This window comes from Brassica napus, chromosome C2 (assembly GCF_020379485.1).
Source record: "Brassica napus cultivar Da-Ae chromosome C2, Da-Ae, whole genome shotgun sequence".
Taxonomy (NCBI): Eukaryota; Viridiplantae; Streptophyta; class Magnoliopsida; order Brassicales; family Brassicaceae; genus Brassica; species Brassica napus.
Window position 1 is genome coordinate 32,940,632 of NC_063445.1, and position 15,792 is coordinate 32,956,423.

General features: G+C 40.1%; 1 protein-coding gene and 1 pseudogene across 1 annotated transcript; one reads left to right on the forward strand and one right to left on the reverse strand.

Moving 5' to 3' along the window:
* The first annotated feature begins 11,662 nt into the window (after positions 1–11,662).
* LOC106396762 (autophagy-related protein 8a) lies at positions 11,663–13,053 on the forward strand. Its single transcript, XM_013837240.3, has 6 exons — positions 11,663–11,797; positions 11,919–11,972; positions 12,235–12,290; positions 12,359–12,411; positions 12,552–12,670; positions 12,768–13,053. Exons 2-6 carry the CDS (start codon positions 11,936–11,938, stop codon positions 12,881–12,883), a joined length of 381 nt encoding a protein of 126 aa, XP_013692694.1. The 5' UTR covers positions 11,663–11,797; positions 11,919–11,935; the 3' UTR covers positions 12,884–13,053.
* Positions 13,054–13,106: 53 nt separating this feature from the next.
* On the reverse strand, positions 13,107–14,745 carry LOC106392969 (annotated as a pseudogene).
* Positions 14,746–15,792: the final 1,047 nt, after the last annotated feature.

Genomic DNA, 15,792 nt, shown 5'->3' on the forward strand with positions numbered 1-15,792 from the left:
CTCGGAAACAAAAGAAAGGTGCAGAGAATGATAATCAAAATCCAAATCCGAGGTTACTAAGAAAACCATCCCAGACATGGAGATAAGGCCGGCCGGCTCTAAGGTACAGGTACCAAACAATGTAGCTTGGGACGCCAAGCTGCAAAGTATTAAAGGTCCTGATAATAATGAATCTCAATCGATTATATCATGTCTGGAACATAATGGAACCAATAAGGAATGTCGACATAAGATGATTTATTTGCATACAAGGTAGCACTTGAATTTATGAATATAAGTGAGGATCATGAACCCACGTCAATATAAGAGTGCGCACTCGTAGAACAGATTGGATTGAATGGAAACGTGGGGTTAAATAGTTTAAAGAAGAAAGGCGTATTTGGTTATATGATTAAGACGCCATATGATGTTAAAATCAGTGGATATAAATGGGTCTTGTGAGGAATAGAAATCGTGAGATATAAAGCTGATGTTGCACAAGGATTCTCACAAAGACCAGTAATAGATTATGAGGAGACATACTCCCATGTGGTGGATGCAACTACTTTTAGATTTCTCACAAGTCTGGTTATATAAGAGAGAAAATTAGACTTGCAGCAAATTGATGTAGTGACTGCATATTTATATGGTCCACTGGATAATGAAAGTACTAGAGGGTATTGAGCTGAAAGAACAACAAGTTCTCGAGAACAATATTGATAATCATCAAAGTATATGATCTGAATATCCTAGGAACCTCTGGATACAATTTCCCAAACAGTTGAATATCTCAAGAATGAGTTTGAGATGAAAGATCTTGGAAAACAAAGTTTTGTTTGTGATTACAGCTTGAGTACATTAACAATGAAATCCTTGTGCATCGAATATTATATACAGAAAAAGGTACTCAAGAGATTTAATATGGACCAGTCTCACCCATTATCTAGTACATGGGCGTGAAATCACTTGTTTTGGATACTGATCCATTCAGTCCAAAGGTGGACGATAAAGAAGTCCATTTAGTCCTGAGATGGACGATGCAGAAGTCTTGTTTTAGATACTGATCTGTTTGGTCCATAAGAAGGACGATGAAGAAGCCTTTGATTTTGATTTATTTTATACTAACCAGTCCAAAGAGGGGTTATTTGGTTTTGTTGATTTGTTTTCAGACAGGTTATGTTTTACACATGGTGGTACACGCATATCACAGCAACATCATCCAAGATTTCGTGTGTGTGTATTTGAGGTCGATGACTCAATATGTTCGATCAGATTGTGGCATGGCCGATGGTAAAGAAGAACCAATTATCATGTTCGAAGACGAAACATATTCTGTCCAAGATCTTCATCACCCACGGATTACAAAAAATTGGAGAGGTCCAAGGAACCTTCAATAATGTCCAAATCAGGGGAAGTAATGTGTGTTGTACTCTTTTTCCTTCACCATGGTTTTGTCCCAATTGAGTTGTATTTTCCTATATAAGGAACTTCTATGTCATGAATAAAGATACATTTTTCCATTATTTTCACGACAAACTAAACCTTCTTCTGTTGCTCGAGTGTTTCACCGTCCAGGTTATTGCTGATATAAAAACTCGAACATGTGCTAATTTTCTTGGTCCACGAGAAGTCACCTACCTTTCTTGATCTCCTTGTGAAGAAATGACTTGTGCCATTAATTGGTTATGTTGCCACATCTCAGTCTGTCGTTTATCTCTCTGAACTGAGCTTTCACCGCATTCACTTCTTCTTTCGTAATGGGTTTCACCGCCCGTCTGTGCCTCTTCTCTTCGTCCAAAAACCATTTGGGTAAGCCTTGGTCATCAAACATGTACTTGTTGTAAGCATCGTCAAGCATCTCTTCTCTCTCCGCTTCTTCCTTTGCATTCTCTTGGCACAAACCAATATCTCAGCCTTGTTTGTATTAGCTTCATCATCAGAGGATGAGTCTGAATCCGTCTCCGGGGTAGGGACAATCTCAATACCGTCTTCCTCCTTCTTCTTGGACGACTTTTGGTCAGGTTTAGACATAGTTTGGCTCTGTCTTTCAGTTCCAAGATCTCCTTCTGCTTCAATAGCTTCTACAAATATTCTCTGACTGAACTAATGGTTGGATATTTACTCCTTTGTTTGCTCTTCCTCTCCATCACTGTTTAAAACAAAAACGGCGTGTTTGTTGGATTCATACAATGAAGAATTTAAGAATTAGATTTCTTAGATTCTTGAGGTTTAAGAGAAATCAACATAGAAATCAAATGGAAAATGCACATCTAAAAGAGTTTATTGATCAAAGATTATATTACAAGTATGATTACAAGTGTAAAGTAAATCTAAGAATCCATAAACTCTTTATAAGAAGTGTTCTAGATCTAAGTGGAAAAGAGATAGGATCCTTTGATAAAGAGAGGTGTATCTCTATTTATACAAGGAAGAAGCTAGGGCTTCATAACAAAGTGGGCCTAATTCATTGTCTTAATGGGTCTTGAGGGATGATGTAAATCCACCCCCAACAGTAAGCCCCCAAGTTCGTAGAGAGAGAGACAGAATCGATCTCTGCGAATTTTACGAACAGGGTTTATGAGACAATGAACTAGGCACACACCCATGTCGTAGACGATTGTCATAAACGGACTGTCGTGGTTAGGTTGCCATAAACGAAGTGTCATAGACAGACTGTCCCGGTCGAGCTGTCATCGATATACTTCTGATTCCGATCGGACCTCCGGGGATGGTTGCGCAAACGATCTGTGAGGACAGTGTTCGGAACCACCCGAAAGAGTCGCCATGGATGAAGTGTCAATCAACAAACTGCCAAAGACAAGTCGCCATAGACTTCGTCATGAACGTACCGCCATGAAAGAACCGCCACAATCAAATCGCCGTGGATGGGCATGTCTTGCAAGATGTTGCAATCTTCACTTCCCGAAAATGAGTTGTGATGAAGATGACACTCAGACTTGGCGGTTAACACGAGTAACAACGCCCCGTCCTTGGCGTGAAAGAGAAACTACACCGTCGTGATCTCGCTGGCGTGTTGAGTGCGAGCTCGTGATCGGTGAGGTCGCCAAGAGTTGTAAGAACTGTGATCAAGTCAGCTAGAGCTTGTACCGCTTGTGGTAAGCTGGTGGTAGGCTCTCCGTGAGAATCAGAATCTGAGCTTGTCATTTGTGGGGCAATGGCAAGAGATTGATTTGAGAAGGTCACACGTCCGCCTCACAAAGAAAAATATGATGGTTATCAGATCAAGTTTATCCAAAAGAGATAATCAAGTTTTATGTAATTGATAAGCAAGTGACAAAACTTGTTTTACTCAGACCTTCACAGGTTGCATATGATAATAGTAATTTATTTATAGCTAAACAGTATGCACAGGTTGCAAGCAATGAAGCAGTCAAAGTTATAGAACACTTATCTTTGAGGATGAGTAGAATTTTGTTTCAAGGTGAACCCGATGTTTTGGTCATATCTCTTCAATATATTAGCAAAAGGCTTGGTGGTTGTGGTTATCCTGCTAAGAGAGCTTTCTTGAGATAGAATCAAGAGATTGATGCCACAATGCCTTCGCCAAAGCTCCTTCATTCCTTTCAACCGCATGTTAAGAGCGACGGTCCCACCAGTTTGACCGATCAATATTTGAAGTGGTGAGTTCAATACCAAGACAAGATCAGAGCTTCAGTTGTGAGGACAAGCTCGGGCTCATCGTTTGATGAGTGCGTCATTCACAAGAACGAGATGTCGTCAACCATGTGAAATGAATGACAAGGTGATAAGGGGACAAGGTGATTGGTTCTTCGTCTCCGCTCTTGCCGAAATCAAACGGTTTGCAGGAAGCGACAAGTTCGTCCAACAAGAAAGTCTCGAACTTTGGAGGTTCTTTGGTAACATCCACAGCAAGGCTTCATGAGAGAGCTTCCTACCCTTCGTTCGCTGTGTTGATCGAACGCTTCTGTAGATTCTCTCGCTCTGTCTCTTCTTTGGGAGATGCTGAAGCTGTTTCCTTCGTGGAGAAGATGGTGGAGTTATGGTACGAGCACGAGATGGCGAGCACGAGACGGCAAGCTAGAGACTTGAGTTTTGCCAAGATAAAGTCTCAAGCTTTGCTAGAAAGTGATGTTACTCTCCCACCTCAGCTCTAGCTTTCCTGAACTCTCCATGTAGCTCTAGCAGCTCTAGCAGAGCAAAGAAAACAGGGAACCGGTTCATCTTGCTGCTCCAGCAACCCGAGCGACTCTCCTAGAAGGCGTTCTCACCAACCACGAGCTTGGAACCGAGCCGAGCCGAATCTCTAAAACCGCAAGCTGGCAGCATAGAGAGAGAGACAGGAACAGAGAGTTCAAGAGACATGAACGCTCTCTACCAGGACCGTCACGAAGCCTAGCTTGTCTTCCGTAGAGGTTTCCGCGCCGGCATGAACAACCCGACAGGGAGTTGCTGAGATTGATGCTTCCCGATAAGACCGTGTCTGGCACTGAAGTGACCGCGTTTCTCCCTGTTCTCCTCGAATCTCGTCGCCATTCCCGCCGATCTGTGAATCCTTCGACAAAATCAATGGAGCTTGAAGTCAGAGACGAGCTTCTAGCGATGGATTTAAAGGGATATCAGCATCAGATGCTGCTTGTCTCAGAACACGTTATTTTTCTCTACTCTGAAAGAGTCGAACTTGACGAAGTGATTGTGCTGTGGTTTTGTCTGCTTGTGCCAGGATCGAATCATGGTCGTCGTCATCTTTCTTCTCGCTCTGAGTCACGAAGAAGGGCCAGGAAGGTAAGAAGCACGGTAGCTTCTGAGAAGCATCAATCAACATATCTCATCTCTGATTTGTGGGTCAAAAGGTTGAACCTTTTCGAGAGAGACTCGTCGCGATGTCACCAAGTCTGGAGAGCTAGATTCATGAGCTGTTTCGAGAATGGAACAGGAAAGAGTCGATCTTTTTTTTTTTTTGTTGAAACCAACTTGAATCATAGATCTAGATTTTTCCAAGTTTGATATGCTTTGAAGATAGTTCTCTTTGGCCTCCTCCTTCTAGCGCCAACTGTTTGAACCAAAAACGGCGTGTTTGTTGGATTCATACAATGAAGAATTTAAGAATTAGATTTCTTAGATTCTTGATGCTTAAGAGAAATCAACATAGAAATCAAATGGAAAATGAACTTCTAAAAGAGTTTATTGATCAAAGATTATATTACAAGTATGATTACAAGTGTAAAGTAAATCTGAGAATCCATAAACTCTTTGTAAGAAGTGTTCTAGATCTAAGTGGAAAAGAGATAAGATGTTTTGATAAAGAGAGGTGTATCTCTATTTATACAAGGAAGAAGCAAGAGCTTCATAACAAAGTGAGCCTAATTCATTGTCTTAATGGATCTTGAGGGATGATGTAAATCCACCCCCAACAATCACCAAGTGATGCCACAAGAGGGTTTGACTCATCCTTGTCCGAATAAGGGATTAGGGTTTATTACCAGTGCCTTAATTAATAAGTATTTACTTAACGAGGCTTTTCAATCTAGAAGCCTGATTGGCCCTGTAACATCTCTTTTTGATGGGCTTTTCGCAAAACATGTCTCTTCTTTGTTTTTAAAATCCAACCCCAGTATCATAAAGGACGTCAGCCTATTTCGTATTTGCCTTTTCTATCAAAACATGTGAGATATTGGTGTGAGTTCCAAGTACAGTGATGTCCCTGGTGATTCCATTCTTTCCCAGCATGGTAGATCTATTTATATAAAGTAGAGTTCCGTCTCTCCCGGGCCATTCACTTCACTAATTCGTTTTTCTGAGAGCGACACGTGGCAGTTACATTTTGCTCTTTCGATAAGGTTTTCTGTCCGGACCTTTACAACCATAAAATTGGGCTTTAGAAGATTCCGCATACAGACCATCATAGGCCATAACTCCTTTCTTCATCTCCTAACTGGATTTCAGATCGACGAGTTACGCCGGGAAGATTCCGTTTGTCTGTCGATGATCGGCAAAATGACCGCCATTAGAGCGAAGTATAAGAAGAGGGTCACACTAATCAGCTTCCCAAAATCTCTCATCTTCGTCTTCTACGACTGATTCGAAATCTGCGTTCCGAAAGTGTCGTTGACTATATAACTGAACAAATTATTTTAATTGGTTTAGAACTAACCAACAGAAAATAAAACTCTGGTTCAATTAAATCGTATTTCTTTCCGGTTCAGTCAAGTGGTCAAATATATTATTTGATTATATACCGGATAGAATATACCGGATGAGACGTCCAAAAGATATGAACTTCCGAACCAATGACGAAGCTTGTGTTCGAAAGCGCGATGGCCTTTTCTTTGACCTGTCGAAACATGTTCATGACCAGGATAGGTTCCGGCCGGAAGGGTGGTGCCATCATGGATTCGTCTATTACGCTCATTCCAAACGTCATAGATAACTGCATACCGAACCTGATAGATTGCAACAGTGTTAACGTCTATTACATTTCTGCACCAAACTTGATAGATTGTAGATTAAACATCATGGATTCGTCTATTACGTTTCTGCACCAAAATATTCTTTTACTATTTTGTGTTTGGATTAATACTTAACATTCTATTATCGAGAAGATTTTAGATTGGTTCGGTGGAACTATGGGAAGCAATTGTGTACTTTAATTTTAAAGAAATTCGATTTTAGATCATTATAACGTATCTAACTTTTAATCTTCCTCTATCTATTGATTTACAGCTCCTGGAGTCAGGTTTTGAGAGATAGATGGAGCATAAGTATATTATTCTTGTGGAAAACTCATAACTACACTCTCTCACAATGATATTCCAGTTGAATAAAAAAATCATACGGTTTTAGCCTCACAAAAAAAGTGTTCTCTGTTTTCTATTCTCTACTATTTTCTTTAATTTGTTGTCTAATGTTTTATTCGTTGAATCAATTATTTTTCAGTATTCACTACTATAGTTGAGTTCAAGGCTAAAGATATTGCTGAACTTATTAAGAGCTTGCATTTCTGAATCCAAAGGTGAATTCACTTTACTTAGTTATTACTAACATTTTTTTTTTAAATTATAAAAGGCAAACTAAAGTTGTAAATTTTAATCATATAAATTCAACAAACTAGGTTAATTTTTTTTAAATGTGTACTTAAAAAAAAGATGTTAGGTAAATTAACATAAAATGTCAATTTTAAACTATAAAATTTTAAATATAAAATTTATTAGATTCATGGTATCTAAATTTACACTAAACTAATAGGTATTTGGTTTTCAGTACCAAATCATCCAATATTCTATCTCAAGTATGTTTGTATTTTGGTATATATATATTTATTTTTTTGAAAACTTCTACAAAAATGTATCCATTTTACAATGAAATCAAAATTATTATTTTATCATTTCAAATTCTTTGTTTGATGCATGTACTTCTAATATTATGTGCTACTGTGGCCTGTTCGTTTGTACATCTGGAAGATGCATCCAGATGGTCCATCTAGATGTCTTATCCAGATGGTCCATCTAGATGTCTTATCCAGATGCTCCATCTGGGTGTTGTTCGTTTCTTCATTTCGTCCATACATCCAGATGAATCATCTGAATGCAACTATGTTCGTTTGCTTTTCATTTTTTAACTTCCACCTACATCCAGGTGTACTTGTTAATAAAATGATTAAAATATATTTTTTTTACGTTTCGGCGAAAAAATAGCAATTTTACGGTTTTGGCGGAAAATATTTTTGCGATTTTTGAGGAAAATGTGTTTTTGACGAAAAAGTGCATTTTTGTTTACGTTTTTATGGGTTTGGCGGAAAAATACGTTTTGCGGTTTGGACGGAAAAATTGTGTTTTGCTGTTTTGGCGGGAAAAGTGTTTTTGACGAGAAAAGTTTTTTTTCGCGATTTTGGCGGGAAAAGTTTTTTTTCGAGATTTTGGCGGGAAAAGTTTTTTTTTGCGATTTTGGCGGGAAAAGCATTTTCGCGATTTTAGCGGGAAAAGCATTTTTGAGGTTTCAAAGAGAAAATACATTTTTCCGGTTTTGGGTGGGAAAATACATTTTTCCGATTTTGGTGGGAAAATACATTTTTCCGATTTTTGCGGGAAAATACGTTTTTTCCGATTTTGACGAGAAAATGTGTTTTCCAGTTTTGGCGGGAAAAAACATTTTTCCGATTTTGGCGGGAAAATTCCGTTTTCCGGTTTTGGTGGGAAAAGGCGTTTTTCCGGTTTTGGCGGGAAAATGCGTTTTTCCGGTTTTGGCGGGAAAATGCGTTTTTCCGGTTTTGGCGGGAAAATGCGTTTATCCGGTTTTGGCGGGAAAATGCATTTTTCCGGTTTTGGCAGGAAAATTCTGTTTTCCGGTTTTGGCGGGAAAATGCGTTTTCCGGTTTTGGCGGGAAAATTCTGTTTTTCCAGTTTTGGCGGGAAAATTCGGTTTTCCGGTTTTGGCGGGAAAATGCGTTTTTCTGGTTTTGGCGGAAAAATTTCATTTTCCGGTTTTGGCGGGAAAATTGTGTTTTCCAGTTTTGGCGGGAAAATTGTGTTTTCCGGTTTTGGCGTTTTTGGCGTTTTTCCGGTTTTGACGAGAAAATTGCGTTTTTACCGGTTTTGACGAGAAAATGCTTTTTGCGGTTTTGGCAAAAAAAATGCTTTTTGCGGTTTTGGCCGGAAAATGCTTTTTGGAGTTTGGCGGAAAAATGCATTTTTTGGGTTTCGGCGGGAAAATGCGTTTTTTTTTGTTTTGACGGGAAAATGCGATTTTTCGGTTTTGGTCGAAAAGTGCGGTTTTACTGGTTTGGGCGAAAAAATGTGTTTTTATTGAAATGTGTGTTTTACGTTTTTTTGCTGAAAAACGCACCTTGCGGTTTTTGGCGGAAAAATGTGTTTTTCAGTTTTTGCGAGAAAATGCATTTTTTGGTTATAGCAGAAAAATGTCAATGAAAAAAAAATTGAATTTCGGGTTTGAAAATAATATTTTGATTTTAAAAGGTCATTTTTGTCATTTTTCTTTTTGGACTGAACTAGATGCATCTGCATCCAGATGCACCATCAAGACTCACCTTCATTTGAGTGAGAATTTGAGATGACTTTTTAAAAATTCAGCTGGGTGATCCATCTGGATGTAGCATTATAATGCATAAAACGAACATCGATTTGCATCTTCACCCAGATGATCCATCTGGAAAATGAAATATAATATTTATTCACTTATGAAAATGATCAAATAATTTTTTAACAGTGAATTGACGCACAGGTGGTAATACTAGTTTGATTATATACCGGATAGAATATACCGGTTCAATCATGTGGTTGGTTTAACTACATTTGAGATTTTCCAGCAGTGGAGAGAAGGAAACGTAACGATGAGGGAGGCGAGACCGGTGCCGAGGAGAGAAAACACCGTTGAGTCGCTAGTCTTCGATGTTTAGGGTTGTCGCAGGTGTAGAGATTTGTTTCTAAAAGTCATCTCTGGAGCGTTGGCTATGTTCTGGAGGCCGATTAATCCCGACCAATCTCTATTGAATGCAGCCGTCTTTGTCGAATCGTTTACTGCTCTTCTCACCTGCGAAGGAAAGCCGGTACCGTTACGGAACTCGAGTAGATTACATCATTGTCATTAACTTCCTAATTAACTCCATCTCTCCACTCTCTTTTCTTCAAGTCGGTGAATCTATAGCTATAAATAGGTATGTTTGCATCTGTAATATTCATCATTTCTTTCCTCACTATTATATTAACACTAAAGACTCTCGCAAAGTAGAATGGCGAGAACTCATCTCTCCTCCTTGCTGACTTGAAAGGCGGACGCTGTAGAAACACCATTGAAGTTCGTCTCCTAAAGTTTTGGGAGGACAGAAACGTCAAGAAACGCGGCGAGCTTATGGGTGTCGACATGCTCATCTTCGCTTAGGTAATTCCGGGGAACATAAAAATCAATCTCTTTCCTTTTTCAGATGATATTTGTGCTTTACAATATAGGATACTTCTAAATATTTGCTTTACACGTTCTTCGATCGTGATGTTGTTGTGTTAGAGTATGTGTTGGTCCCAATCAAAGCAAAGGATAAAGAACGTAACACAAGTTGTTTTTGGGTAGAAAAATCTACCTCTTTTTGGGTTTTCCATTAATATAAATAGAAGTACTGAAACAGATTTGGAGTTACCACTCCTACACGTTAGGGAAAAGGAAATGTGGAAGAGTTGGTTCCTAAAAATAAGGAAGACCATGTCTCTTCTTATTTGCACTTAAATCATAAATAACAACTAAAAGAAATAACAAAACCATGATTACTTCGACCCCAAGTATCTCTGGTTTGGTTTCCTTGGCCGGTTCGATCTCCTCTGGTTCTGAGCATCTGAATTGGACCGGCCGTTGACTAGCTCTCCTGCATTCGCATCATTACTCCCATCCCCAAGAAGAATCTTGTCCTCAAGATTCAGAGAAGGAAAACTCTGCTGCAGCTGTTGAAGGTCCTCCCAAGTGGCATCCTCCAGAGGAAGGTTAAGCCATTGCACCAATGCCTCACGTGACGTGGATCCCAGGGTTGTGGAATGACGAAGCTCGAGTATCTTTTCCGGAATGAGGCGCAGTGAACCGTTAGCTCGAAGGGGTGGAATAGTTCCCGAAACTGGTGTGTCTGATCCAAGCCGTTTCTTGAGAAGGGAAACATGGAAGACTGAGTGAACTCGTGAGCCTTCAGAAAGTGTGAGGCGATATGCTACTGGTCCGATACGAGCTTCTACCTGAAACGCTCCGTAATAACGGTTTGAGAGTTTCTGACATGTCCTGCGGAATATGGTGTGTTGGCGGTATGGCTGGAGACGCAGGTAAACCCAATCACCCACGTCAAAAGAGATGCCTCGACGCTTGGAGTAGGCTGCCTGTTTCATGCGATTATTGGCCCGTTCCAAGTGTGTCTTTAGATCTGTAAGCACCACTTCTCGTTCGATCAGCTGTTCATCTAGTTCCTGAATCGCCGTAGCTCCTCGTTCGTAGCCAGGAAAGGAGGGAGGATCGCGGCCATACGAAGCTTTGAAAGGTGTCATTCCCGTCGAAGCGTGAAACGTAGTGTTGTACCAATATTCGGCCCAAGGCAGAAGCGAACTCCATTGTTTCGGTCGTTGGCTTGTGAAACAGCGCATGTACTGCTCGAGGCAACGGTTAACCACTTCGGTTTGACCGTCGGTCTGAGGGTGATATGCTGAAGACATGCGGAGTTTGGTTCCTGAAAGACGCCACAATTCCCGCCAGAAAGAGCTAACAAAAACGGGGTCACGATCACTTACAATGGAGTTTGGGATTCCGTGGAGTTTGACGACGTTGTCAACGAACTTTGAAGCGACTGACTTGGCTGTGTACGGGTGTGCGAGAGGAATCATGTGGGCCGCCTTGGAAAGACGATCGACGATGACGAAGATCGAGGTATGATTGTCTGATTTAGGAAGACCGTCGATAAAATCCATCGAAATGTCAGACCAAACCTGATCCGGGATTGGCAGCGGTTGGAGGAGTCCGGCAGGAGAAAGGCTCTCGTACTTAGCTCTCTTATAAAAATGTTGAAAACCATCTTTCAAAAAAGTAATTGGTGATTAGAGTAAGATCCAAAACGCCCAGCAATGATCCATATAAAGGCCCGCCCAACAAACGCCGACCATAATACTTGTGCTGACGTAAGACAGCGTCGTAATATCCAAGATAATTAAAAATAAAAATAAATAGTAAAATCCAAAGTTAGGGTGCCGTGTAGGAAACAATCACTAAACCCTAAATACATTCTTTAAATATTCTCTTCCTTCAGGCTTTGATCACCGAACCCTAGTTTCTCTCGATCATCGATTCGCTTCTTCTTCTTTAGGTATATCTTCGATTTCGCCTCTGTTCTATCAATTACAAATTCTGGGTTCCATCTCGATTTCGCCAAAAAGGATAAAGATTTGTTTTTTTTTTGTTTTTTAATTCTTTCGTAATAATCGCAGATACGGATCGAATCGCCATGGCAAAAAACTCCTTCAAGCTTTCTAACCCTCTGAGTAAGTTCCGTTGTTTCTCCTCTCTCTTGCTTGATCGTTAAGCGTTTATTGTTCTTGTTTGATTCTATCGGTTTAATTGTTTAGATTGTGGTATGATTCTGATCTTTGTTATAATGAAACTCAATTTTGGATTAGCTTATATAACTTTTGAATATGGTTCTTTGATCTTTGATGCTCGTTTCTACGCTTGTGTTTGATATAATCGATTTCGATTCTTAAGGATTTTATGTGATTGGTTAACTTATGGTTTTGTTTCTCTCAGAGGTGAGAATGGCTGAATCTACTCGTATCAGAGAGAAGTACCAAGACAGAGTTCCTGTATGTTTCCTTGAACTTTGACTAGTTCTTTCAAGTACATATTTGTTCTGATTAGAAACTGAATACAGGTGATTGTGGAGAAAGCTGGACAGAGTGATGTTCCTGACATTGACAAGAAGAAGTGAGTACATATGTTACATATTGATTATTGATTCTCAGCTTGAAAAGCTGTATTGATTCTCAATCTTGTTTCTTGGTTGATGATGAGTTTAAAGCGAGTTCCTTAGTGAAGTTTAAACTTGATTTTGTTTCTTCTCTTAGGTATCTTGTGCCAGCTGATCTAACCGTTGGGCAATTTGTGTACGTTGTGCGCAAAAGAATCAAGCTTGGAGCCGAGAAAGCAATCTTTGTCTTTGTCAAGAACACGCTACCTCCAACTGGTAATTAAAGATTGAGACTTCTCAATACTTTCTGAATCTTCAACTTGTATCCTTCCTGTCTTGACTTGGTCTCTCTTTTTCTTGTTCTTATGAACAGCTTCATTGATGTCTGCAATCTATGAAGAACACAAAGACGAAGATGGGTTTCTCTACATGACATACAGTGGAGAGAACACGTTTGGATCTGCCTCTGCTAATATTGCTCTGCCATGACACTTTGATCTTCTCTGTGATGCTCTTATTGTACATTCGTTTTCCCCTCTAGCTTCTTTCGCTCTGATAATGTATTTTTCTTTCTGTGGTTTTATCTTCTGAACCTCGTTCTCACTGGATTTGAACAAATATTCTATCTTCAGTTAATTTGAGACTCTGTTTACATTGCTTTTGTTTCCTCTGTTTCATTCTTCTATCTTGACTCACTAGTGCTCTCTATGGTCATCTCTGTTAGTTACACTTCATGATAACTGAGTAGAAATCACAAATGATTTGAGAGAGAGTGGTATGTACTCTGGTTCTGATTCTTAAAATCTCAACTTATCCTTGTAATTGAGGATAATTCGACATCAATGTGAAGAAACAAGAGCTTAATTTCACTAATAACCACAAGTTTACATTGAAAAATCTTCACTGTAGTACAAAAACTCGAGCTTTGTTGCAGAGTGGATCTCTAAAGTTATGAAGTGTTCTTCAAACACTAACTTCCATCTGTTATAGCAACCAGGAACGAGATGAGAAGGTTCTTATTTGATCTCTCTTTCTCATGGAAATGTCGGACTGGTTTGGCTGTTGATCTACCGGACAAGATTAAAGAACGAGGTCAAAGAATCAACGTCTCTCTTCTCAGATGGATACTTGATCGGTCTTGAAGAGTTCTTGGGGAAGACAAGTATGGTGGGGAAGCTACCAAGCTGTAACTCCTGCTTAGCAAACTCCTTCTGGTCCCCATCAGCTCTGAACTTCACAACCTTGACTCCACTTCTAGCTAACTTATCAGCCAACTCAGTATACGATGCTTCCATGGCTTGAAAAAAGGGACACCAAGGAGCATACAGCACAACAATCCATGGCTCCTTTCTGTTCTCCAACTTCATCAGATTCTCAACTCCTTGTCTGCTCAAAGTCGCAAGACTCTCACTCTTAAAGATTCGCCATTTAAATTGTTACCCTTAGCATCCTTCTTGATGTTCCCTTTGTGAAGTCCACACTCTTTCGCCTTAGCATCTTCCCACCACCATCTCCCTTCTCTCTCGTGTTGTCCCGGTAAAACCGCTCTCGTGCACGGCTCACAGCCGATGGAAACATACCGCGTGCAATGTGTTAACCGGAACGTCATAGCCCTCAAGAAACTCCACACATGGTTCCTTTCAACATTAGCAACCGGATTCCACTTCACCAAACTACCAGCTCCACCATCCAAACCTTGGAAAACCGGATCAACCTGAACAACGGGAATCTCAGACCATGTCCCCGGAGACTGATCTTTCCTCTGACCAGTGATCCCAGCTCTTAAACCCACGCCTCAAAGGTCTCACCTTTCGAACACGGCAACACTCTTGATGACCATCCTCATAGAAAGAGAACAAACCCTTGTTCCTAACCAAACCTTGAACCTCGACAGAGTCAGGAAACATAAACTCAATCCTTATCCCATAGTGTCTCTCCACCTCATCGAAAAACCGATAAGTCTCAGGGTTCAAACTCCCTGTATCCAAGCTAAACACACTGTATGGTCTCCCAGTTAAACGTGCATACTCAATTAGAGCAACATCTTCTGCAAACACAAGAAAACAAAAGAATCAGATTCATCATAATCATATCATGGGACCAATCTGAAAATGTAATATCTACCTAATTGCGATGGCAATATGGTTCCCGAATGTCTCGAGGGCTTTATCCATAATCTCAAGAGGTGAAGCATTCTCTAGCATCACGGAATGGAGTTGCGATACTGTAGAGTTCTTCCATGACTACTATGATGGTCTATCTTTTATTTGCAGGAGAAAATAATGTCAAGTTTAGATGGATAATTACAAAGATGAGGAAAATTTGAACATTTCCGCAAAGAGATAAACTTGGGCCCAAATATAAATGAGGAAAAGGGCGACCGACCTTAAAGACATATATAAGAGGGGCTAAAGCAATGAGCACAAGGACGATGCTTTGAGACTCTATAACTCTCCGTACCTAGAAACCTTAGGCTTATTTCTTGACAAGTTTGGTTTCTATGACTGACACTCGATTACTAAACGAACTCGCCCATGCAGTTCGATTTCTTGTTCCACTCTCTTAATTGAACTACGTTCGGCTTGATCCTCGAAAGAGGTACGTAGGCAGCCTTTCATAAGGTCCAGTTCGAAATCTTTTAAACCTTTTTTCGTCTTTTTCGTCTATTGCTAAGAGAGTTGCGGCCACATAGGTTTTTCTCCACATAGGTAGTAATGCTAGCAAGCTTAGTCTCGTTTTACTGTTTGTGTTATACAATTTCCTTTGTAATCCCGTTTCCAGACAAGCTTCATGTATGCTTTTGTCTTTGGAACGCTCATACGCAAATTCCAAATAAAGATCTATTGTTTTCTAAATTCTTTTTGTTATCTTTCATATTTTCAGCATATATTTGGTCACTTGTCGTCGGCTCTCACAAAAAATCCGGACCTAAAGGAAAGTAGGGTTTTCTTTGCTTTCTTCAACAAAAATCGACGGTGTGAATTTCGGTTCCCACAGTTTGGCGCTAGAAGGAGGGGGGGGGGACGATTACTCTTACTCACACAACCGCAAAACGCTTGATCAAAACAGTGTCTAAAGACAAATTCGCAGCTCGCAACAACACTGGTAAAACAATTCTAGCAGTGACTGATCCTATGGCCAACGCTTACGCAAACGCCGCAATGCTCGAAAAACTCGAAAACCTAGTTTTTCGCCACAGGAAGAGCACGAATACGAGCTAGCGATTTCTATGTCTAAACAGAAAGGGAAATGATAAAATCTCTCAAACTCCGCAAGAACTTGTCTCATTACCGAGTCAGAGAAATCTCAACAAGTAGGGATTCGACCGAAAAACGTTTTCCGAGATTTTCTCAGAAAAATAAACATGTTCTCCTCAAAACCCTGGAGAAACCCTAGAT